At 48.8% G+C, this 23,816-nt stretch overlaps 1 protein-coding gene across 1 annotated transcript; it reads right to left on the reverse strand.

Annotated features, from left to right (window-relative positions):
- Nucleotides 1-828: 828 nt before the first annotated feature.
- Nucleotides 829-20,926, reverse strand: Nipsnap1 (nipsnap homolog 1). Its single transcript, XM_055624164.1, has 10 exons — nt 20,796-20,926; nt 9,094-9,221; nt 8,865-8,910; nt 8,661-8,755; nt 5,967-6,037; nt 5,693-5,833; nt 5,386-5,417; nt 4,970-5,064; nt 3,515-3,598; nt 829-1,872 (listed from the first exon to the last, which is right to left on the reverse strand). The coding sequence occupies exons 1-10, from the start codon at nt 20,891-20,893 to the stop codon at nt 1,808-1,810; spliced, it is 855 nt and encodes a 284-aa protein (XP_055480139.1). The 5' UTR covers nt 20,894-20,926; the 3' UTR covers nt 829-1,807.
- Between the last annotated feature and the right edge of the window lie 2,890 nt (nt 20,927-23,816).

The raw sequence follows: 23,816 nt of genomic DNA on the forward strand, positions 1-23,816 counted from the left end.
TGGGAAGCAAGGAAGGGGCGTGTCTCAGCTGAGCTACCGGTTTTTTTTCTCCCTCTCTGTTTATTCCTGGCTGTCCGGGAACTCGCTTCGTAGACCAGGATGGCCTTGAACTCAGATAGATCCGCCATCTTCTGCCTCCCAAGTGCTGGGATTAAAGACGTAGGCAACCTTTCTGGGAAACTGCGGCCGGCCCTGTGGACCAAGAATCAGTACTTCATTCCCTCAACCTGCGTGTAAAGCAAAGAGCCCTCCGCCGAGTCACTTGAATGAACTCGTGGTAGTCTCAAGAACTTACAAGTGTCGCTGTGATGTAATTTGGACCTTCGTGGATTTGCCTCCTGACTTTGTGTCCGAGGCAGGGGCTCATTACGTAGCCTAGAACGCTATATGTGTATCAGGCTGGTCTAGAATTCACTGAGATCCGCCTGCCTTGGCCTCGCTGGAATTAAAGGCTGGTGTCAACGCGCCCAGCCCTAACTTGACTTCTTAACACTATCAGAGGCACTGCACCAGAAAAAGCAGGAAAATGATCAACTTGTTTCTTGCTTCACACAAGTGCGTTTCTCCGTTAGGCATGATTTTCCCCAAGACAAAAATCGCTACTCTAATATAGTCATTGAAAGCTTCAGGTATTTCCCATCCCTAGTATTTCTGGAGTAAAATCCTACTTGTTTGGGGCTTGGAATATGTATAGTGAGTACTGGGCTTCGCAGAAACCTCATGTTTTTGTCCTGGAATGAAGATGTCCTCCCTAAGAGATCAAGGCCACAGTACCCCTCAGCCAAATGGAAGTCGCCTTGCCTTAGCAGATGAAGACAACACCACAACTTAAGAGTAAATATTTAATTTGGTTCCATCAACTGTTCCAGTATATTCCTGGTATGGTAACAAAACCATGCTAAGCAGGGGTTCATGAGGTATGGGGGTCATTGGAGAGACCCCAGAATCACTGAACCCTCTCCACAGACCTGGTGGTTCTGCAAAATGAGGGTTTGGCTGACACAATGTCAGGCTGGGGGAGAGAAATTCAAGGTGGGACTTTGAGTCTCAGCCTGCATTCTTGCCTGGAGGAAGGAGGACAGGAGCTGGAGCACATGTTCAAGTTTTAACTGCACTGTGTGGGAAACAATGGATGAGCCTCTCCCTCTATCCAGGAACAGAGGCCTCTCCCTGAGGTCTTCTGTCATCTCTGTTCTGTCTTCCCAACTCTGTGTTTCAAACTCGCATTCTGAATCCTACCTATGAGCCAGCATTATCTGAAGGATTCCTGCTTCAAGTCTGTCTTTAAATCACTCTCACTTCCATCCTTTCCCAACCCCTCTAAACAGAATTCTGGATCTCCTCCTGACTTTGATGATTTCGGAGTTTATGGCAGTGCCAAGGTTTTTAAGGCTCAGACTTGCTTTTTCTTTTAAACAAATACAGACCAGGGAGTTCCTGGGGGCCATACCTGGTCTGACATCCTTTACACCCCACCTAACTACTAGTCATGTCAGCTTTTATGCAACTAAGCCATGTCCACAGTGTTAGCTGGGGACTTGATGCCTGGAAATGAGGGATCTTACAGGGAAACATGTGAATGCTTCAAAGGTTTCTAGTCTGCATTAGGGGATTAGAAACATCTTCCAGCACGGGAGAGAGGTGGGATAGGTATAGACAGATTAGGTTCTTGGAAGCAGCATCGTTGTCTAAGCTGAACACTGCCCGTCAGCAGCCTTCCGGAGCTGAGAGGATACCATGGCAGCCGCCTGGATGCTCCCCTGTTCCAGGTTACTCCAAAGGGAAGAAGGTAGAGGCAGTGCGGGCGTCACTGGAGAGGAGAGATCTTCAGAGGGATCATGATTCGGGACTCCATGTGTCGAACCAAGGGGACTATGGAGAGAGAGGCAGAGGTTAGGGGTGCCTGAGGCAAGCCGAGTACTCTTGGTCCCTGCCCGAAAACTCATAAAAGCCTATGACAGGAAGAGACTCTGCTGTCACTTGAGAGAGGCCTGAGGTTCCCAAGTTATAAGACAGGATTTAGGTGGTAATAAGCTGAATATTTTGGAATTTTTAGTCATACTCTAAGCATGTGAAGAAAACTAGCATGTGGTTGGAGAGACTCAGCGGTAGTACACTTGCCTAGCATATATGAACCCTTGGATTCTATCCTCGGTGCTTCCAAAGCACACAAAACACACAAAGCCTAAGAATATAAAAAGGACCAAGCCACATTAGGGGCAACATAGGAAGATTTAAGAAAAATGAGTGTGAAGCCAAGGGTGTAGTTCTCGAGGTATGTACTGATCAGCATAACAAAAATACAGAACTGTAGTAGCATACTCCGTGGAGGTGAGAGCCGTAAGGCTGGGGGTTTGATTTAGTGTAACTGCCCCTCATGCAGCCAGAGACGCCAAGCCTATGGGGGTAACAGCAGCACAAAGTCCCCAGGATGGCAGTTAAAAAAAATAATGTTACATATGTCTACATGTGGGTGTGTGCAGAGAGTGCCCACAGAGGTCAGGAGAAAACATCAGATCCCCTGGAGCTGGATTTATGGGCATCTGTGAGCCTCCCAAGGTGGGTTCAGGGAACCTAACTCCAGTCTTCTCTTCCAACAGTATTATGCCTAACCAATGAGCCATCTCTCCAGCCCAGAGTTTAGACCCTTGCTTCCTGTGCTTAATTTCTCAGACTCTAACATGTGTACAAACCCCCAAAAATCTAGTTCACAAAAGGTTGGGAGAAGCTAAGTAAGCATCTCTTAAGTGTCCAGTGGATGTACTTTCAGTTGAGACCACACTTGGAATAGCAAGGCTCATGCTGCCTCCTTCAGGAGACATGCTGTCGTCCACCAGCAGACGTGTGTGAGATTAACTAAACACATCAGGGGCCGGACAGACTCTGGTTTACCTAAAGGCCTCCCCTTAACATCCCCCACATGCCACACGGTGAAGACTCAGTCAGTTTCTACTGACTCTGTACGCAACACCTTGAGGAAAAATTTGCTGCATGTTTTGATGTTATCAGGGCAAAGCACTTTCCATAAACTAACTCTCAAAGTCCTCCCCACAGCCGGGACGGCATCTGCATTACCATGTGATGAGGAGGAAGGCAGTTTCTGTGAGGTGCAGGACTGACCCAGGGTCACAGGTCACATAGGGATCACCTTCCTGTATTAGAGTCCTAAAACCTGAGGACTAATTAGATTATGTGAAATGTATATCACCCAGACAAAACTCCACAAAGTAAGTTCCCACCTGGGCACAGTGGAACATGCCTGTAATCCCAGCAACTTAGAAGACTGAGGGAAAAGGTTTACCCAGGATGAGCCTGGGCAATACAGCAAGACACTGGGTCAAATGGTGGGGGGCGAGGAGGTGCCCAAGACAGAAGAAAACAAAGCAATGAGTTCCCACACTGAGATAATGAAGGGATGTTAGCTGTCCTTCAGGGAAGCTTGCAGAGCCTGCATCCTCAGGTCTCCCAGCAGACCACTTGCAAAGGTGTCCCTGGCCCCAGAGGAGCCGCTCACCTGTATAGTAGACATTTTCATCCCAGCCCCGCTTCCTCCAGGCTGCATTTCGAGTCTCCTCCCGAGACTGCAGATCTTTGTAGGCTGTGAGAAAGGCACAGGCTCATTCCTCAGAGAACCTGATCCCTTCCCTCAGCACAGGGACCCTTCCATTGCCCCAAACCCTGGCCTGCCATCCATCCCTTCCCCCTCAGGCTGTCAACATCCAGTGCCCATGTGGCATTTCGAGTTGGGTGTGTGTGCATCTTGTAATTTTTATTGCATTTATGTACTTATTCGGGGTGAGGGGTCAGAAGAAAAGTGGCAGGAGTCAGATCATTCTTGCCATGTGGGTCCTGGGGATCAAACTCAGGTTGTCAGGCTTGGTGCCTTCACCTACTGAGCCATCTGGCTGGCCCAACAGCAGCATCCTAAATATAGTACTCCCAAAACTACCTTCCAATCCCATGACCCAATCCTCCCCTAGATGTCCCTGTCTTAGACAAGGGCACACAGCTGCTTAAGGAACAGTCTGAATGCCCTCTAACCCTCTCCTTTCTCCTCCAGAAGTTTGTTCTCAAGTCCCACTGATTCACAGACCAACAAATCTGTCATGCTGCTGCCACTACCCAAAGCTAGCCCACCCACCTGCCTGAAGTAACGTAAGCATCGTCCCTGACCCGTTTCCAACCTTGCTCCCCTACCAGGCACTCTTGGCAAAGCACACGGCAGCTATAGAACGTGCATGCTCCCACTGCCTCCTCCCACCACATCCATGATGGACCCCAACTCGTTCCGACGGCCTGCAAGGCCCAGCCTGACCTGGTGGCTTGTTCTCTTCCACCCCACCCTCTCACATTCTGCCCGGGTTCCCCCCGCACCCTCCTCTCCTGTCCACTCACTGACGGCCTCCCCACACGCCGTTCCTTGCACTCAAAACTTCTCTCAGCAATTCTAACCTGGCTTCCTCACCCTTCAGCTCAGAATCTGTATTTTGCCCTTGAGAAAGACCTTGTCTACTCAAGCCAAAAAGGTCCCTGGGCATTTTTGTGCTGTCTCCCCCTGCCTAGCCTCCTCCAGTATCTGTCATCATGTGAAATGAGTCCGTTTTGCTAGTTTATGCCTGAGGGTGCATCTCTGCTACGATGTAAGAGCTATAGGAACACAAATGTATCCACATGTCTTGTTGTTGTAGTAGTTTTTAATGTCGCCATTGTTCTTGCTGTTTCTTTTTTCTTTTTTAATTTTATTTTATGTGCACTGGTGTTTTGCCTGCATGTATGTCTGCGTGAGGGTGTCAGATCTTGAAGTTACAGACAGCTGTGAGCCGCCATGTGGTTGCTGAAAATTGAACCCAGGTCCTCTGGAAGAGTCAGTGCCCTTAACCACTGAGCCATCGCCCCAGCCCTGCATAGTATCCACGTTTTATGAAGTGACAGGGGACAAACAGAGGCTCCTTGAGTGTCCCCAACCTACCCCATAAGTGGTGAACCACGTAGAGCTCTCCTATTTGTGAAAAGAAGCCTCCCACGGCCTCCTGGTTCTCCTGACGGTACTTAATGGCCCGAGCCCTGGAAATAGCAGAGAACATGGGACAGAGGCCCAGCCAATGGTCCCTCGAGGTGGCCCAGGCTGATTCCCTGGCCACACTTTTTTGGGTGGGGCCAAAAGGTAGGGCCCAGAGAATGGATTCTGGAGGTGGGGCTGCTGGCTGGTTGGCAGCACTTCCCACTACAGAATCTGCCCCATTCAGGTGGATCTTTCTCTGGGCTCTGCAAGGAACAGAGCATGCTTGGTTCCCTCTGACACAGCCCAGAGAAAAGCTCACTGGGAGCCTGATGGGATGGAACAGCAGGGACCATCACATTCCCAAGCGTAGTGGCACTACTTACCAGTTATTTCCCCACTCAATCATGGTTCCTGGCTGAAAGAGACCCAGAGAGAGGAGGAAGTGAGCCCCACCTTGGACTCCTAATAACACAGAGCCAGGAATGGGAAACTAGCCTTCCCCAGAGCCAGAGGCCCCATTCGAGGGCCTTGACTCCATCTGATGTGCAGCTATCTACATGAACACACATTCCTCTGCTCTGAGCCCATAAAGAGGGAGAAGCATCAGGCTGGCCCACCCTGACCCCTTGCAAAGCGACGCCACAGCAGGGAAGATAGAGGTCAAAAGCGGCTCTGTTGGAAGTGAGGTACCTTGAGCTTGTATGTCCTCAGCTCATAGATGTTGGGGCCAGCTCTGGGTTGTGGCTCATTCCAGAAGCTGAACTCCAGAAGCAGCTGGTTTCTCCTAGACAGCAGCATCTTGCTCCGCTCCTTCCGGAACTCCAGGTACTCCTGAAGGCAGGGCATTGTAGGCACAGTATGCCACCCTGTCAGTGTGCCCCGGGGGTGGCAGAGGACTCTGTCCCACACTCCCCTCCACACAGGGCTGGTCTGGAAGCAACACGCACACAGGATGCTGGGATACCTTGTTGGTTTTCAGCTTGTTCATGCAGTCCATGAGGGCCGGATAGCCACCTGAGAACCGCCATAGGTGCACTGATGGAGACAGGAATACAGGTCAAGGAGCTACAGCGAGCATGTCTGGCTAGACTGTGTATGTGGCAGTAGAGTGGGGGGGGGTCTCCTGGTTTCCTTTGTCTTAGTGAGGAGTAGTACAGGGTGGGGACGACCTTAGATGCAAGCCTAGGAGACCACCAGCTCTGCTCAGTTTGGTGGCCTTTGACCCCTCCTAGGACACAATGTCCTCATCCACAAAATCCTTAAGTAATAGCAGCAAGAGGACCAGATGAGGCTGGGGGGGTAGCTATTGACAAAACACGTGCTTCCCATGCAGAGGGACCGGGCTTTCATCTACAGCATCACAAACCAAACCAAACCAAAGATGATCTGAGCGCCTTCCACCCTGGGAACACCAGCACACACAGGGATGAACGGCGGACTGCCAGAGACAGGATGGACACAAGGAGGAAGTCTGACTGACCCAGGACACTCTAGCAGGGCTGACACTAGAGCTCAGTGGTAGAACACTTGCCTAACATCAGGAGATCCCCAAGTTCCATCGCTAACGCTGCAAAAACCACCAAACAACTGCTCTACAAAGTGAGTTAAGAACAGCGAGGGCTAGGAAGAGAAACTCTATCTCGAAAAAGCAAACTAAAAATGTTACAGATTAATTTTATATGTGTGAGTGCTTTGCCTACAGACATGTATGCACACTATGTGCGTGCCTGGTACCCATGGAGAGAAGAGGGTGTGAATTCGCTGGAACTGGAATTGTGGATGGTTATGAGTTAACTATGGGTGCCTGAAACTGAATTCAAGTCCTCTGCAAGTGAAACAGTGGTGCTCTTAACTCCCAAGCCACCTCTCCAGGCCCCAGCATACATTTCTTAAAAAAAAAAAAAAAAATTGTTGAGGACTATTTACTCTTTCATTTTTTGACTATAGGTGTTTGGCTTACATGTTTATCTAGGCACCATGTGCCTGCAGTACCTGCAGAGGCCAGTAGAGGGTGTGGGGTTTCCTGAAACTGAAGTTGGGAAAGTTGCCAGCCACCACGTGGACCTGAGTCCTCTGGACCTGAGTCCTCCGGAAGAACAGCCAGTACTGTTAACCACTGAGCCCTCTCTGCAGCCCTCACAAAGCATGAATTTTTGTTTTGTTTTCGTTTTTTTTGTTGTTGTTGTTTTGTTTTGTTTTTCAAGACGAGATTTCTCTGTGTAGCTCACTCTGTAGACCAGGCTGGCCTTGAACTCTGTAGATCTGCCTGTCTCTGCCTCCCGAGTGCTTAAAGGCCACCGCAGCCTGGCCACAACATGAATTTTTTTAAAAAATTTTATTTTGTATTCAGTAAGTCAAAGAGATCCAGACCTCCAGAACTCACTACCTGTATGAGAAGACAGACAGGTGTGTCGGCAGCTACTGGAGTGCATGATCAGGGAATGAAGAAGAGGCAAGTAGTGGAGGTCAGAGAGCTAGGGACAGCGCCGTCTGACCCAGCAAGCGCAAAGAATCCAGGCTTTCAGAGGGATGCCATGTCTACACCAAAATACAAAACAAGAAGGCAGGGGCGGGCTGCAAGATGGCTTGCCCGGTAGAAGCTCTTGCTATACCAGCCTGACGAACAGAGCTTGACCCCTGGGGCCAAAGGAAGAGGACAGCTGCAGAGGTACACATCTGGAGTACACACTGCAACAGCAGAGACAAAGGAGGCCCTGCCTCAACAAGGCGAAGACGAGAACCACTGTCCACTGACCTCCGCAGGCATGCCAGGGCACGTGCTTACACATACATATATACACATACATGCACACATGTATACATATACACACACACTAGAAAGATAGACCGATTAAAAATTAACTCTAAGCATGGTCAGACATGCCTTTAATCCAGTGGTTCTCAACCTGTGGGTCCCGACCCCACGGCAGTCCCCTCTCAGATGCCTACATTATGATTCATAACAATATCAAAATTACAGTTATGAAGTAACAATGAAAGTCGTTTTATGGTCGGGGGTCACCACAACATGAGAAACTATTAAAGTGGAGCGGCATTAGGAAGGTTGAGAACCACCGCTTTAATCCTAGTGCTTGCAGAAGGCAGAAGCAGGCGGTTCTCTGAGTTCAAGGCCAGCCTGGTCCACTGAGCGAGTTCCAGGACAGCCAGGGCTACACAGAGAAACCCTGTCTCCAAAACAGAACAAAAGACAAGCAATCAAACCATCTCAGCACTAGGAAGAGTACATGTTAGAGGCCAGCCTGGACTACACAATAAGACCCCCAGCCCAAACAAAGTGAAAAACTGGCAAACTAAACCAAGTTCAAGTAGGCAAGGGAGAGGAGCTGCTTCAGGTTGGCCACCTGAGAGTACCCAGAGAGTAGAGCGGTTGCAGCCGGGGCACTGGCGAATCACACGCAGGGCAATGCAGCGAGCCGAGGATGTGGCAAAGTGAGGCTGTGGACCTGGCAAGGCCGGCCTCAGAGGCCTCGTGGGCTGCCTGAGAGTGCTGGGCAGTGGGGCGATGAGGTATGAAATAAACACCTTCCCCACAACCCCAGAGATGCTGCAGGGAGAGAGAGCAGGGCGCTCAGACAGGAGGGCTGTTGGAGACCCGGGCGGGGTGGCAACAGAGGCACTGGAGACAAGGGAACCTCACCTGCCTGGTCCTGCTCCCCGTACCACGTGTTCCAATTGCCCACAAGCGAGCAGGGGTAGTCCTCGTCCAGGTGCAGCTTGGGCAGCACGGCCTCCCTGTGGGAGGGGCACAGAGAGGGGCAAGGGCTTGCACTGGCCACCGAGGGCTCTGAGGTAGAGGGTCCAACCCAGGAGTGACTGGGAGCGGTAGAGGGACGGCACTCACGTCAGACTGTTGTAGGCATCCAGACATTCCGGCTTCACGTTGTGAACTGCCATAAAGGACAGAGGGCAACCGGTGAGGCGCAGGCTATGCGTGTGTGTGTGGAGGAGGGGCGTCAGAGCGAGCAGGCTCCCAGGACAGCATGGGACATCCTCATCCTCTCATCTCTTTACCCCAGCCCCACCCCCGAGGAAGCCCGTGGGTGCAGCTAGCCAGTTTAGCGGCCACTCACACTGGATCTTGTAGAGGTTACTAGTCTCCTTCTTGGACAGCAGAGTGGAGTGGGCGTCCTTCCGGGGGTCCACCTTGTGAACAAAGAGGGAGCGGAACCAGCTGCCTTCACTGTCCTTAGAATAGAAGCTGCAGGACAGAGGAGGTGAGAGGGCCTCGCAGAGGCACGGGAGCCCCGACATTTTCCCTGCTCAGGTGTCCTGCTCCCCTAGCCTCATGACCTACATTTCTGAAAAAGAACCCATGAAATTCCATGGCAGCTCCCGAGAGTAAGACGGCCTCATCTGGGCAGACACAGGACCCCCTGGAGAGATCCCCACTGCCCAGGCTACATCTGGAACCCTGGAAGGGTAGAGGGGCCAGGAGAGGAAGCTGTCCTGCCACCTCTGTCCCGTATCTCCGGCCACACAATTGCAGCCTACTGCTAAGAAGGTCAACCCCAGACTCAGCTTGCTGACACCCACTAGATGGGACCCTTGTGATGATAAAGACCCTGGACCCAAGGCAGGCCATCCCTCTACTGCCTTGAGCAGCCAAGACTCCTTCTTTTGCCTTCCTGGATTCTGTGATATAACTGACAAGCCCCTTCTTACTACCTCAATGTCCTACAGGACTTCTGTAGCAACATCAGCTTCCCCTTTACTCTGTATGTACTTGAATAAAAGAACTGGGAATTCGGAATGCAAAACCTGGGGCCCTCTGAGAGCCCAGGCATTTACCCTTCCAAGTCATTAGACCACATCCTGTGGCATGGGGCAGCTCTTGCTCTTCTGGTTAAAGGCCTCCAAATTAACCCTGGAATAGAGTAGGACCACTTACATACTCAGCAGGTCCTTGACTGTCAATTCAAGAGCCTTCCACTGGATCCCAGCAGAGTCAACAGATAGCAAACTCTTATACAAACTCCAGAACTTCCTACAAAACGTACTGCCAGATCCTCACCTTGAGCCCCTTTAAGACACAGCCCCCCAGACTACCTGGCTCACAGATGTTGGCAGTATTGTGGTGGCAGGACATAGCTTTACAGAGGTCATAGAATCTGGGCCTCTTCTGGGTAATAAGCTCTTTTTGTTTGTTTGTTTGATTTTTTAAGACAGGGTTTCTCTTTGTACCCCTGGCTGTCCTGGACTAATTTTATAGACCAGGCTGGCTTTAAACTCACAGAGGTCCACCTGCCTCTGCCTCCCCAAGTGCTGGGATTAAAGGTGTTCATCATCACTACCTGGCAGGTAATAAGCTTGTAAGGCAGAATTGTCTTCACCAAAGGCAAAGAAAGACGCCTCCTCACTGCCCATCATGCCCTGATTAGACATATCTCGGAGATTTTGACCCTACTGGAAGCCACCTGGCTTCTAACCAAGGTAGCCATTTTTCATTGCCAGCCCCATTCTGGCAGTTCTTAGGATAATACGCTGGCTAATCTTCAATCAGCTTGACACATGAACTAGAGTTTCATCTGAAAGGAGGGAATCTCAACTGAGAAAAATGTCTCCATAAGATCCAGCTGTGAGGCATTTTCTTAATTAGTGATTGATAGGGGAGGTCCTAGACCCCTGTGGGTGGTGCCATCCCTCGGCTGGTGGTCCTGGGTTCTCTAAGAAAGCAGGCGCAATAAGCCATGGAGAGCAAGCCTGTAAGCAGCACCCCTCCATGGCCTCTGCGTCAGCTCCTGCCTCTGCATCAGCTCCTGCCTCCAGGTTCCTGCCCTGCGTGAGTTCCTGTCTTGACTTCCTTCAGGATGAATGATATCAATGTGTAAGCTGTATAAACCCTTTCCAACTTGCTTTTCGGTGATGGTGTTTCGTTGCAGCAACAGAAACCTTCACTACGACAGATAACAACCAAGCTGATCAGCAGGCTAAAGCTCCACTCAACCTTAGTTCCCAATCCCACCCTTCCCAAATAAACCTCACCCACTTCCCCCACTATGACAGTCACAAGCATAACAGTTCTAGCATATAGACGCCTTCACCCAATGGTCTTGTAAAGCAGAGGAAGAGAGCCTCACACATCACCACTGTTCTCTTGAACACATCATTCCTTGCTTTGCTTCTCCCAGTGCCTATCGTCTGATAATGCTTAGCTTTCCTTTCCAATACTAAGGAATAGATAAAAGCCTCAAAACCAGGTATGATCTCCCCACTGTCTGGCGATTCACCATCATCTGAAAAGGTTGAAATGGTTAATCTAACTCTTTTTCTTCTTTGATAAATACTTAATTTTTTGATAGATATTTAATTTTACGTGCCTGAGTGTATGTTTGTGCACCACATGCTTAGAGGAGTCCACAGAAGTCAGCAGACACGAGATTCCTGGAACTGGAGTTATAGAAGCTTGTGAGTTGCTGTGTAGATGTTGGAATTTGAGCCCAGTGGTCTGCAAGAGCAGCCAGTGTCCTTAACCACTGAGCCATCTCCAGGCCCCTTAATCTAACTCTTAAAAGCTCTCTAAAAAGTTTACACGTAAGATAGTTCTCAGCTCACTTTTCCTCCCAATTGTACTTTTAAGATCTCACACTCAGGTATTGAGCCAGATGTGGTGGCACACCCCTTTTAACCCAGCACTCAGGAGGCAGAGGCAGGTGAATCTCTGTAAGTTTGAGGCCAGCCTGGTCTACGCCGTAAGTTCTAGAACATCCAGGGATATATAGAGAGACCCTGTCTCAAAAACAAAACAAACAAAACTCCTTCCCTCCCAAGCCAGAAATGGGCCCAGCAGTTAGAGTGTTAGCTGCTCTTCCAGAGGACCTGGGTTTGGTTTCCAGCACCCACATGGTGGCTTACAACTGTTTATAACTCAGATGTTCTCTCCTGGCCACCCTGAATGCCAGGCACATACTTGGTGCACAGACATACATGACAGCAAAACACCCATACACACAAAAATAAACAATTTAAAAGATCTCACATTCCTTACTCCAGCAGCACTGGGTTCCTATAGTCAGCATTTCATTTCATCTTCCTGAAATCACCTAATAGTGTCATTTTTAACCATTCTGACTTGTGTTATCCTGCTACTCCTGGTCTCAGCCTCTCCTGCTTTTTCACCTTCCCCAAAAGGCCCACAGTCTCCTCAAATAACACAACTAGATCCTCGTGGGAGACTGCTGGCTTTGCCTGCGCTTAACTCTTACTTGGCCTGCAGTTCTCATTCTTTTTTTCCTTTTTTTTTTATTAATTACAGTTTATTCACTTTGTATCCCCCCCGTACCTCCCTCCCCAGTTCTCACTCTTATTTAAATGGACCCAATTAATAATTTCTGTCCAGGGGCTGGAGAAAGATGGCTCAGAGGTTAAGAGCACTGGCTGTTCTTCCAAAGGTCCTGAGTTCAATTCCCTGGTAGCTCATAACCATGTATAATGAGATCTGGTGCCCTCTTCTGGCCTGCTGGTTCACACACAGACAGAATACTGTATAAACAATAAATTAATAAATATTTCAATAATAATAATAATAAATTCCCTCTACACACATTTCCAATACAACTCTATCTTGCTGGGCTTAGCACACCTCTTCCAACAGTCTCTTAGCCAAATCCATTTCCTTGCATCTCCTCACTCACCAGCTTATTGGCTTCAGGGATATCCACCATTGACCGCAATACCTGTCTCTCACCTCTGAAGACCTCTTCATTTCCAAAAAATCCTCCGGAGCCTTCAATGCCTTACCATCCTATGATCTTGTAGTGAATAAATCAGCAGTTTCAACCTGGGCCCTGTGATGCCCTTCCTTAGCTCCATGGAGCTCAGAAGGGAGCTCTCGTCCACTGACTAGAACTTGCTCAGCTATCTAGAAAATGTAAAGAAAAAAAGGCCAGAAATAAAAACAAAATATCCCCACTTTAACAACCTGGCCTGATCCATGACATCTTTTTTGGTTTGATTTAGTTTTTTTGAGACAGGGTTTTTCTGTGTAGTTCTGACTGTCCTAGAAACTCACTCTGTAGATGATGCTGGCCTCAAACTCAGATCTACCTGCTTCTGCCTCGAGAGTGCTGGGATTAAAGATGTGTGCCACCACAACCAGCCCATGATATCTTTTGTGAGTTACTATTATTCTTTAAAAGTGTGAGTGTTTTCCCAGCATGTAGCGTACCACATGCGTGCTGCGCCCATGGAGGCCAGAAGGAGCATCTGATCACTTGGAACTGGAGTTATGGATGGTTGTGAGCCCAAATGCGGTGCTGGGAACTGACCTTGGGTCCGCTGGAAGAGCAGTGAGTGGTCTTAACTGCTGAGCTGTCTCACCAGCCCAGATCCACATCCTGCATAGACAGCTGGAATCATGACACCTTACACAAACAGCCAGCTCAAGAAAAACAACTTAATGTCATAAAATTTACTATTAAACAAGATAATGGGAGGTCCATCTATCCCCTCAAATATGGGCCTGAAGGAGAATCTCAGGCCCATTAACCATTCTGACTTGTGTTATCCTGCTACTCCTGTAAAACCAAACAACATCCCCCTTAACTGTTAGGAAAGGGTTTCCTTTCCTTTTCAGGGGTGTGACTTCCCTCTCTGGGAACTCATGCCGTCTTGCAGTGTATTTCAGTAAACTCTCTGTCTAAGCCTTGTTAAATTCCTTCATGGCTAAGTCATCATCCTTCCTATGTGTTTCATAGAGCATATATTAAATTTTTCCTATATGCACACATTTATAAAAAAGTTTAATATACAAATAATATATTTTCACATATATATGTATTTATAATTATACAATTTCATTTATAAGCTACACATAGTAAAAATTAACAATGGAAGCTGGAGAGATGGCTCAGAGGATAAGAACACTGGCTGTTCTTCCAAAAGTCCTGAGTTCAATTCCCAGCAACCACATGGTGGCTCATAACCATCTATAGTGAGATCTGGTGCCCTCTTCTGGTGGGCAGGCACACATGCAGGCAGAATACTGTATACATAATAAATAAATAAATCTTAAAAATAAAAAAAGAAATCAATGATAAACTAAAACACAATTATTCTGTTAGAAGTGATTGTGTATGTGGTCTATTTCTGGAATTTTTCATTTCATATATTCTGACAAGAGCAGATAAATAAAACTATAGAAAGTGAGACCAGAAATAAAGGGTTTGTGATATCTAATCTCCATTGGCCGCTGAGTGGGTTTGGGATAACCCAGGAGACACACCTCTGGGCATGACTATGAGGGCATTTTCAGACAGGTTTAACTGAGAAGACTCATTCACCCCACACAGTGAGTGGAGACCAAGACTGAGTAAGAGGGGAAAGGAAGGAGGAAAGCCTGCCATTGGCCTGAACTCATCTCTCTGCTTCCTGACTGCAGACACTGCGACCAGCCACTCAGGCTCTGCTGGACCTGATGGACTGTCCACTAAAACACAGCAGAAACTGAAACCTTCCCCCCTTAAGCTGCTTCTTGTCGGGGATCTGGTCACAACAAGAAAAGTGACCAGCTGGGTGGTGGGGACACACCTCTTCAATCCTAGTACTTGAGAGGCAAAGGCAGGTGGATCTCTGAGTTCAACAGCCAGGACTACACAGAGAAACCCTGTCTCAAAAAAACAAAACAAAGGGGGGAGGAGTAATAGCAAATCGGGAATCTATGCTGCTTGGCTGGGAGAGGGAAGACAGATTCAAGTGTATATGAAGCTAGAATACTGGCTTAGGCACTTCTAAACTCATGGGCGCCTTTGGTTACTGTGCACACATTTGCTCAAGTAGCAAAAAGCAGGGCAAGGGTCATTAGGTGGGAGACTCGGGGCACTAAGGGCGCCTCTTAGCCAGGCCTTGTGACCTTCTGCACTGCCAGAGCTCCCTGAAGCAATGCAGCACCTACACTACAGGGGCACACCAAAGCTCACTACTTAAGGATCTGCCATGGTCGAACGGAAAATCAGAGAACAGCGCTTTCCTTGAAAACCAGCCTCTCAGGCGGGTTTGAAGGGCATGACTTCTCCTGCCCCGGGAGGAGGTGGTGTCAGGGAGAACAGTGGCTCTATTTGCCCACGAAGACCTTTGCTCCAGAGCTAGCTCTCCGGAACTCATGACCATCAGTGGTGGCCAAGGTAAATATCCAGTGGTCAGTTCTGAAGAGCAAGCCTGGGGCTTCAGTGCTGTGGAGGGGAGGGATGGGTCCCTCCCTTCCTACCCTTCAAAGCCTGCCTGCAGGTTTGGTTCCCCGTGTGCTGAGCGAGCAAGCCATAGCAGCCCACCCAGCCAGGTGTTTGTCATTGATTTTTATTTTGCTTTATGTATATGGATATTTTACCCGAGTGTGTATCTGTGTACCACTTCCACGTCTGGCTCCCAGAAGTCCAGAAGATGGTATCAGTTCCCCTGGGACTGGAGTGACAGTTGTAAGCCACCCTATGGGTGCTGGGAATTAAACCCTGGTTCTCTGGAAGAGCAGCCAGTACCTTTAACTGCTAAGCCGTCTCTCCAACCCCAGGAAGACTTTTTAGATAGGTAAAAATTTACTAAGGGACTTTTTCAGATCCAGAGGAAATCTCAATTCCAAGCCAACATCCTCAAGTGCACTTTTTTAAAGATGTATTTATTTCATGTTTGTGTTTACCTGAATACACACACACACACACACACACACACACACACACACAATCACATGGGTGCTAGAAAAAGAGCATTGGATCCCTAGGAACTGAAGTTACAGATGGTTGGGAGCCACTGTGTGGATGCCGGGAACTGAACCCAAGTCCCCTGCAAAAGCAGCAGGTGCTCTTAACCACTAAATTCTCTCTCTAGCCCTCAAGCACACATTTTTAAGAGTTCAACTTTTACTTTTCCAGTGAATTCAACATTCTCCCCTACTTGTCCTACCCAGCCTTTCTCACACTGCTCCCTTGTTCTGTTCTGCAGGAACATGTAAAGCCCTACGCCCGAGCTAGAGACACAGACCCACGGGAGAATATCCGCCAGCCTAGTGTGCATGACACTCCAAATTCCAGCTCCAGCACTGGAAAAAAAATTAAACATAGAAAAACCCAAAAGCACTTTTTTTGGTGTTGTTTGTTTGATTATTATACTTTATTTATCGTTTGTCTCCCAACCAGATGAAGCCTCACTAGGGTGGGGTGGTGGTTTGAATAGGAACAGCCCCCATAGACTCACGTTTGAACACTTGGCTCCTAGGGAGTGGCACTATTAGGAGGGGTGGCCTTATTGGAGTAGGTGTGGCCTTGTTGGAGGAAGTGTGTCACCGTAGGAGCAGGCTTTGAATTAGCACTCAAAAAAAACTAAAGAACTTGTCGGTGTCAGTGGGACAAACCCAGGCTCTGACGCCATCTTGGCTGCAACTTCCTGTTGCCTATAAAATACGGCGTGGAGGATGGAACTACTAGAGAAAAGCATGGCGGCACTGCTGCATTGATACTCTACCTTCCTGCTGGATCTCCTCCCTCCACTTCCCCCCTTTTCTTAATCTGCCCCCTGGAATCTCTGTAACGTATTTCTGTTTCCTAGAGTGCTAGGAGAGAAGTCAGGGCCTAGCATACGCCAGGCGGGCACTCCACCTCTGACCCACTCTTTAAAACATCATCTGTGTGTGGTGTGTGTGCACACATTTGTGTGTGTGGCAATGCATCTGTGTGCACACATGCGTTCGTGTATGAGTGTGTGTAAGAAGCCGTGCACACTCATGCGCTGGAGATTTTGACGTCAGGTATCTATTGCTCTCCACCTTAAGTTTCTGCAGCGAGGTCTCTCACGACCCCTGAGGTCCCCGGGCAGCAAGACAAGCCAGTTATCAAGCTTCTGGAGCCTTCCCTCTCTCCCTCCGGCACTTAGTTACAGGGACGGGTCACACCTGCCTTCTTAGAGTTCTCTTGTCTACAGGCCAAGCACTTTACAGACTGAGCTAGCTCCCCCACCATAAAGCATTTTTACGGCAGGCCTCTAGGTCAGGGTTCTTAGCCTGTGGGTCGTGACCCCTTCGGGGTTGAATATCAGATATTTACATTATAATTCACAACAGTTTACGGTGGGGGGGCACCACAATATGAGGAACTGTTTTAAAGGGTCACATTGAGAATGTTAAGGACTACTGCACTACTTGATGCCCACAAAGCAAAGTCTGGAGATCTCTATATCTTTATTTGAGATTCTAACTTCCTTGGTTTGGTTTGGTTTTTTTGAGACAGGGTTTCTCTGTGTAGCCTTGGCTGTCCTGGACTCACTCTGTAGACCAGGCGGGCCTCGAACTCACAGAAATTCGCCTGCCTCTGCCTCCCGAGTGCTGGGATTTCAGGCATGGCCCACCGCACCCAGCCTAGCTTCCTTTTAAATTTGGTAATTTCGGAACTAGGTTTCCCTACCACAATGATTCTCAGAGTGAACATTACAGCACAGCCTAAGAACTTATTCAAAACTCCCAGGCTCCATCCCAGACTATGGCACCAAAGTTCTGGGGATAGGATTATGTGGTGGGCCTGGCAATTTAACTTTTTAATGGAGTGGAAGGGGGGTGGTACGGGGTCTCACTACTCAGCCTGGGCTAGCCTGGAACTCCCTATACAGCAAAGGTTAGCTACAAACTGGTGATCCTCCTACCTGGAAGTGCTAATTACAGACAGACACCATGCATGGCTACTATCTGCATTTTTAAAGTGTGAGTGTATGTTCGTGGTGTACTCACATCTGTGCACATCTGGTTGCACAGGACAACTGGTTCCTCCTCTATTTCTTTGGGACAGTGTCTCTCTTTAAGCTAGGCACTTGTTCCTCTCCTCCCGCCTCAACCTGGCAGTCAGCAAGCCCCAGTGATCTTCCTGTCTCTGACCACTATGATACTGAAACTGTAGGCACATGAGGACACACCCAGATTGTCACATGGGTGCTGGAATCCACACCTAGGTCTCATGGTTACACAGCAAGCACTGTTAACTACAATACCATCTTTCCAACCCCAATCTTCATTTTTAAAGCCTACAAAGGCCAGGTTTGGTGAAGCATGCCTATAATAGTTCAAGGTCATCCTCAGGCACATGGTAAATTTGGGCTATATGAGACCTTGTCTCAAAAAAAAAAAAATTTTTTTTAAACAAAAATAAAGATGCGAGCATGGTGGCATACATATTTAATCTCAACCTTTGTGAATTTGAGGCCAGCCTGGTCTACATAGGGCTACATAGAGAAACCCTGTGCCAAAAACCAAACAAACACTAACGGGACAACAGAGATGACTCAAAGGCTAGGAACACTTACAGAAGTTTCTGAGTTCTGTTCCCAGCACCCATGTCTGGTAGCTTACAACTACCCCCATCTCCAGGGAATCTGAGTTGCCCCTCTGGCCTACTCTCACATACACAAACCCACACATAGATACACACAAACACAGATAATTAAAGATGAAAATAAGCTGGGGTTACTGGCACACATCTTTAATCCCAACACTCAGGAGGCAGAGGCTGATAGATTTTGTGAGGCCTATGAGAGAGTTCCAGGCCAGCAAGGGTTACGCAGTTAGACTCTGTATCAAAAACACAAAACAAGGGCTGGAGACAGCCCGGCGGTTAATAGCAATTACAGCTATCGAAGTGGACCTCAGTTTGGTTCCCAGGACCCACAGATATCTCCCTCCTACAATTCCAATTTCAGGAGACCTGGCCTTTGCAGACTCCTCCATAAAGAAAGCAAATATTTTTTTTAATCTAAAAAACAAACAAACAAAAAACCTAAACAAATAGCAAAGTCTTATATAGCTAGGAATGGTAGCAGCCACCTGTGACTGCCTGTATTCAGAGGGCTGAGACAGAATGATCCCAGGTTTACCTTAGGCCTGGGCTACAAACTGAGTTCAAGGACAGCTTGAGTATCTTAGTGAGACTAGGTCTCAAAATAAATGTTAAAAGGGCTAGGGATATGGTATTGTGGTAGAACACTTGCCTAGCATTCACAAGGCCCAACATTCAAGCCCAGTCCTGAAAAAGAACCAAAAAGTAAGACCTGCCCGAGCTAGACAATCGGCACCTTTAATCCCGGCACTTGGGAGGCAAAGGCAGGTCGATTTCTGTGGGTTCAAGGTCAGCCTGGTCTACAAAGTGAGTCCAGGACAGCCAGGGCTCTCGTTACACAGAGAAACCCTGTCTTGAAGAGAAAAAAAAAAAAAAAAAAAAAGAGGAAGAAACAGGCTGCCTCTAGCCCCTCCCCCCTCCCTTGTGGCCTCTGGGTGTTTGCCACACAAAAGCTGCTACCACTCACTGACTCTGTTCCTGTCTCAGCCTCAGTATTTTCATTCATCTGGGAAACATGGTCTCATAACAGATGATCTTGTGTGCTGTACATAGCAGTCAAGGGAAGGAACCTGAGTTTGGTTCCCAGCCACCACCCTGCTCAAATAATATTTTAATGTAATAAAAGATTCTTTTCCTGGATGTCCTTTCAATTCTCACAATGACAACACTTGAGGTATAGGCTTGGGTAATGGTTAACAAGAGCATGAGCTCTTTAATCCTCAACAGTCCAATGAGGGCTGGATATATAGTTTACTTGATAGAGAGAACACTAGCCTAGCATACCTGAGCTCCCAGATTCTTTTCCTAGCAACAGAAAACAATCCCATCAGACACATCCTGTTTCCTCCTCCTACCCAACCAAGGTCATCCCTCCACAAAAGCCTGAGGTTCCAAGGTACACTCCAGGCTCGGTTCCCAATGTCAGCTTCTCCCTCTTTATCCAGCATGGAGGTGAAGAGCACAGTTCCAACGCCTCTCGGCTTTCCAAAAGTCCCAGCTCACAGGGATCTAATAATGGAACTCTATGGCTTCACTTGGGACAGGAGGAATGAAGACGCCTTTCCACAGGTGTGCGGACAGGTGTGCTCGCTTCTTTAGCTAATGTTCTTTCTACGTTCCCTGTCCTCAAACCTGTGAGGGTGCGGGGATGGGAAACGGGAGACCCATTAGGGAAAGACAGGTTAGCACAGGGTCAGAGGTGCTCCAGTGATTAAGCGCAGAGATGGGGGGGTAGCAGCAGGCGTCGCGTGGTGGAGGGAGGAGCAGCCCAGAGCCAGTCAGGGGACGCCAAGCCCTCCAAAGCTGAGCTGAGCCTCTCTCCTAGGAGGCCACCGGGGTGGTACAAAGTGCAGGGTGCACCATGAGACCTGAGTCCTACCCAGAGCTGCCTCTGCGTGGCACGCAGACTGACCTTGAACGACTTGTACCTCTCCCGTTGACCCACCTGTACCATGCAGGGTGAGGGATCACTTTGGGAATTCCCACTGTATCCCAGATCTCCTCTTTTTCTTTCTAAAACTTCCTGAGAGAACGGCTGCCTGGCCCAGACGCCCCCAGCGCGTGCTAAATCACAAAAGCCTGACAAGAGGCTGCTAACACTACACTCCGCCTTCGCCCCGACTCCAGGGCTCAAGACCTATCCCTCCCACTCACCTCAGGCGAGACCCTGGTCCCAAACAGGACAAAGAACCTGCCCAGCTAGGCATGGTAGTGCACGCCAGTAATATCTAGGAGGCCGAGGCAAGAGGATTCTGAGGTCGATTCACATGCAATGTGATCCTGTTTAAAAAACAAAACCCTACCCATACCTTTTCACCTCCCCGATTCTTTCTCAGCCTCCCCCTCAGGCCTACATCTCGGCAGCTCCGCCTCTAACCGCTGCATTCCAAACCCTGCAGCCTCAGCTCCTCATTCCAGCCCCCTCCCTCGCCCCTGTTCTGAGCGCGCAGTCAGCCCCATCGGCCTCTCACCGCACAGCACCCGCAGCCGCGAGGTCCCCAGCACGGGGTCCCGGCTTCCTCAGCAGCCACTGTGCCGCTGCAGAGATGATGCACAACCGTGGAGCCATGTTGGACCGGAGTAGGTTGGAGGAAGGCCACGCCCCAGCCCGATGGCGGAGGCGGGACTAGGGAAAGCCACGCCCTCCTCCGTCAGCCTCTCTTTCAAACACAGCCAGGTGGGAGTCCCCCAAATCTACGAACGCACAGTCTAAGCTATTGAAGCTCAGCAGCTGACCGGCTCCGTCCCCTTGAACAAGCTTTTCCCCACTCTGCACCTCTGGATTCACCTCGATAACTGCGGGAGTCAAATGTCCTGGACAGTCTGTGTACCCCTGAACCTGTATACAACCTATGTGTGCCTGGGAGTTTTCTTCTTACTTGTGCGCTGAAACACTTGGCTAGGCAAGTGTTCTGACTGCACCGTGTATTCCTTTGGGTCAAGGCATCAACAGACAATGTTTATCCTGTCAAAAGAACAAACTCCGACAAATTTTTTTTTTTAATATTTTGTTTGCGCGTGTAAAGAAGTGTTTGTGTGTGGCTGTGGAGGCCAGAGTCCTCGAATATCCTAAAGCTGGAGTTTTAAAGGAGGTTTTGAGCCTCTCTAATGGGTGCTGGAATCCAAATTCGGGTCTCCTCCAAGAGCAGTGCAGGCTTTTAACAGCTGAACAATAGCTTCAGCTTTTTTTTTTTTTTTTTCCTGGTTTTTTTGAGACAGGGTTTCTCTGTGTTACCTTGGCTGTCCTGGTCTCAATTTGTAGACGGGGCTGGCCTGAAACTCACTGATCCTCCTGCTTCTGCCTCCCCGGGTCCTGGGTTTAAAGGTGGGTCCTGGGTTTAAAGGTGTGTCCTGCCACTTGTCACCACAGCCGCCACCCCCACCACTGTGGCCCAGCTTCTCTTCAGAAATTTAAGCCAGGTGGGCAAGGCTCTGAGCAAGTGGGGTGCTTTCTCTCCAAAGCCTGAGTGTGATGGTGATGCCAGCACTTCAGAGGCGGAGACAAGAGACTACATAATTCAAGGCAGAAAAAGCTTTCTCTCCATGATCTACTCTCCATTATCTACTCAGCCCACTCAGAGATGGAGAGCCTCCTAGCCCCTAAGGGAACCCAAGGACAGAGACACATCAACCGAAAGAATGCCAACACACGCACAGCTGTTCCTGCTCTGGGTGCCTGAGGTACAGGGACTTACAGAGGGCATAACTCATTGCCTGACTGCTTCAGACTGGCTAGCTAGGTCCTAAGCTCTTGAGACTCAAAAGGTTGGCTAACAAGTTCTATCTCTACCTGTTGGCAGCCAAGGCCTGATGGAGGTGACAACTATCCGATCACTGCTGACTGAAACTTCAGGGGCAGAGGTGATAGCCACCCATGCCCCTCAGCTAGGCTAGCTGGCAAGTGAGCTCCCAGGATCCTCTTGTCTCTGCTTCCCCAGCATTGGGTTACAACAACCTCCCTTCCTGTGATGTGCTGGGAATCAAACCAAGGTCTTTGGGCTTATGCTAACTGAGCAATCCCCAACCCAAGAATTTAGATTTAAACTATGTGGTGGTTTGAATGAGAATGACCACCTTAGGCTCATATGTTTGAATTCTTGGGCTCCAGTTGGTGGAACTATCTGGGAAGGATTAGGTGTGGCCTTGTGTGGGGAGGTGTGTCGCTAGGGCCAGGGTTTCAGGTTTCAAAAGCCCACAGCCATTCCCAGTTACCTCTCTCTGCCTCTGACAGTGGATCAAGATGTGAGCTCTCAGCTACTGCTCTAGCACCATGCCTGCCTTACCTTCTGCCATGCTCCCTGCCATGACAGTTACGGACTTTAAGCCTCTGGAACTTATGTAGCCCACAATAAACTCCCAACATTGCCTTATCACAGCAATAGAAAAGTAACTAAGATGAACTGTGATTCCTTTTCTCCTTGAGGTTTGTTTATTTTTTTTCCCCCTTAAAATTTTTTTATTTGGTCAACAGAGAAGTTCTGGGACAGCCAAGGCTACATAGAGAAATCCTGTCTCAAAAAACCAGAACCTCCAAAAAAATTTTAATTAAATTTCATGTGTATGTGTACATGCATGAGTGTATGTATGTGCACCACATGTAGGCAGTGCCTGAGGAGGTGGGAAGAGGCACCAGGTCCCCTGCAATTGGAGTTACAGATGGTTGTGAGCAACAGTGAGGATGCAGGAAATCAAACTCAGGTCCTCCTGCAAGAGCATTTAATGCTGCTCTTTATCTCCAGCCCTCCCTTCGAGGGACACAAATTATTTTGTGTGATTTCGCTACAAAGGAAACTGTGTATCAATATGCTAAACAGACGTCAGAATCAGTGTCACATCAGGTGGAACCATCCAAAGAACTGCAGTGAAAATCGGTGGTGAGGACTGTAGCTAAGGTGGCAGGCTGCCAGCCTGTAAGGTCTGTTCTGAGAGAGCAAGGTGAAGCACACAGAGACACTAGGGGACAGAGAGAGTGTGCTCTCCACAGGGTGCCCAGGCCACTGCAACTCAGGAAAAACCCAGCTATTTAGATGGAGGATTACCAAATGGAGACATTGCTGTTGTCGTCTGCCCTTCCTTTAAGAATCAAGAGGCTGAACAGGGCAGTGATGACCCACACCTTTGATCCCAGCCCTTGGGAGACAGATGCAGGAAGAAGTCTGTGTATTGGAGGTCAGCCTAGTCTACAGAGAGAGTTGCAGGACAGCTGGGCTGTTACACAGAGAAACCCTGTCTCAAAGAAAAAAAGTTACTTATGTTTTTAATGTGAACTCTTGGGGATGACTAAGAAAAGAAGGGTTATGGCTTAATAGTGATGTGTTTGTGTGCCAGGTTGACAAGGGGTCAGTTGCACTGGATGGATCTGTGTGTCAACTTGACACAAGTTAGTCATTAAAGAGAAAGGAGCCTCAGATGAGAAAATGCCTCCATGAGAACCAGCTGTAAGGCATTTTCTCAAATAGTGATCAGTGAGGCAGAGCCTAATCCACTGTGGG

This window comes from Psammomys obesus, unplaced genomic scaffold (assembly GCF_907164565.1).
Source record: "Psammomys obesus unplaced genomic scaffold, mPsaObe1.curated_primary_1811, whole genome shotgun sequence".
Classification (NCBI taxonomy): domain Eukaryota; kingdom Metazoa; phylum Chordata; class Mammalia; order Rodentia; family Muridae; genus Psammomys; species Psammomys obesus.

Coding starts and splice junctions, on each gene's coding strand:
- Nipsnap1 (XM_055624164.1), bottom strand. CDS start 20,893: ATGGCTCCACGGTTGTGCATCATCTCTGCAGCGGCACAGTGGCTGCTG. Junction 3,599..4,969: donor CGTGGTTCACCACTTATGGG/GTAGGTTGGGGA, acceptor CCTTTCTCACAG/CCTACAAAGATCTGCAGTCT. Junction 1,873..3,514: donor TGAAAATGTCTACTATACAG/GTGAGCGGCTCC, acceptor CTCTCTCCATAG/TCCCCTTGGTTCGACACATG.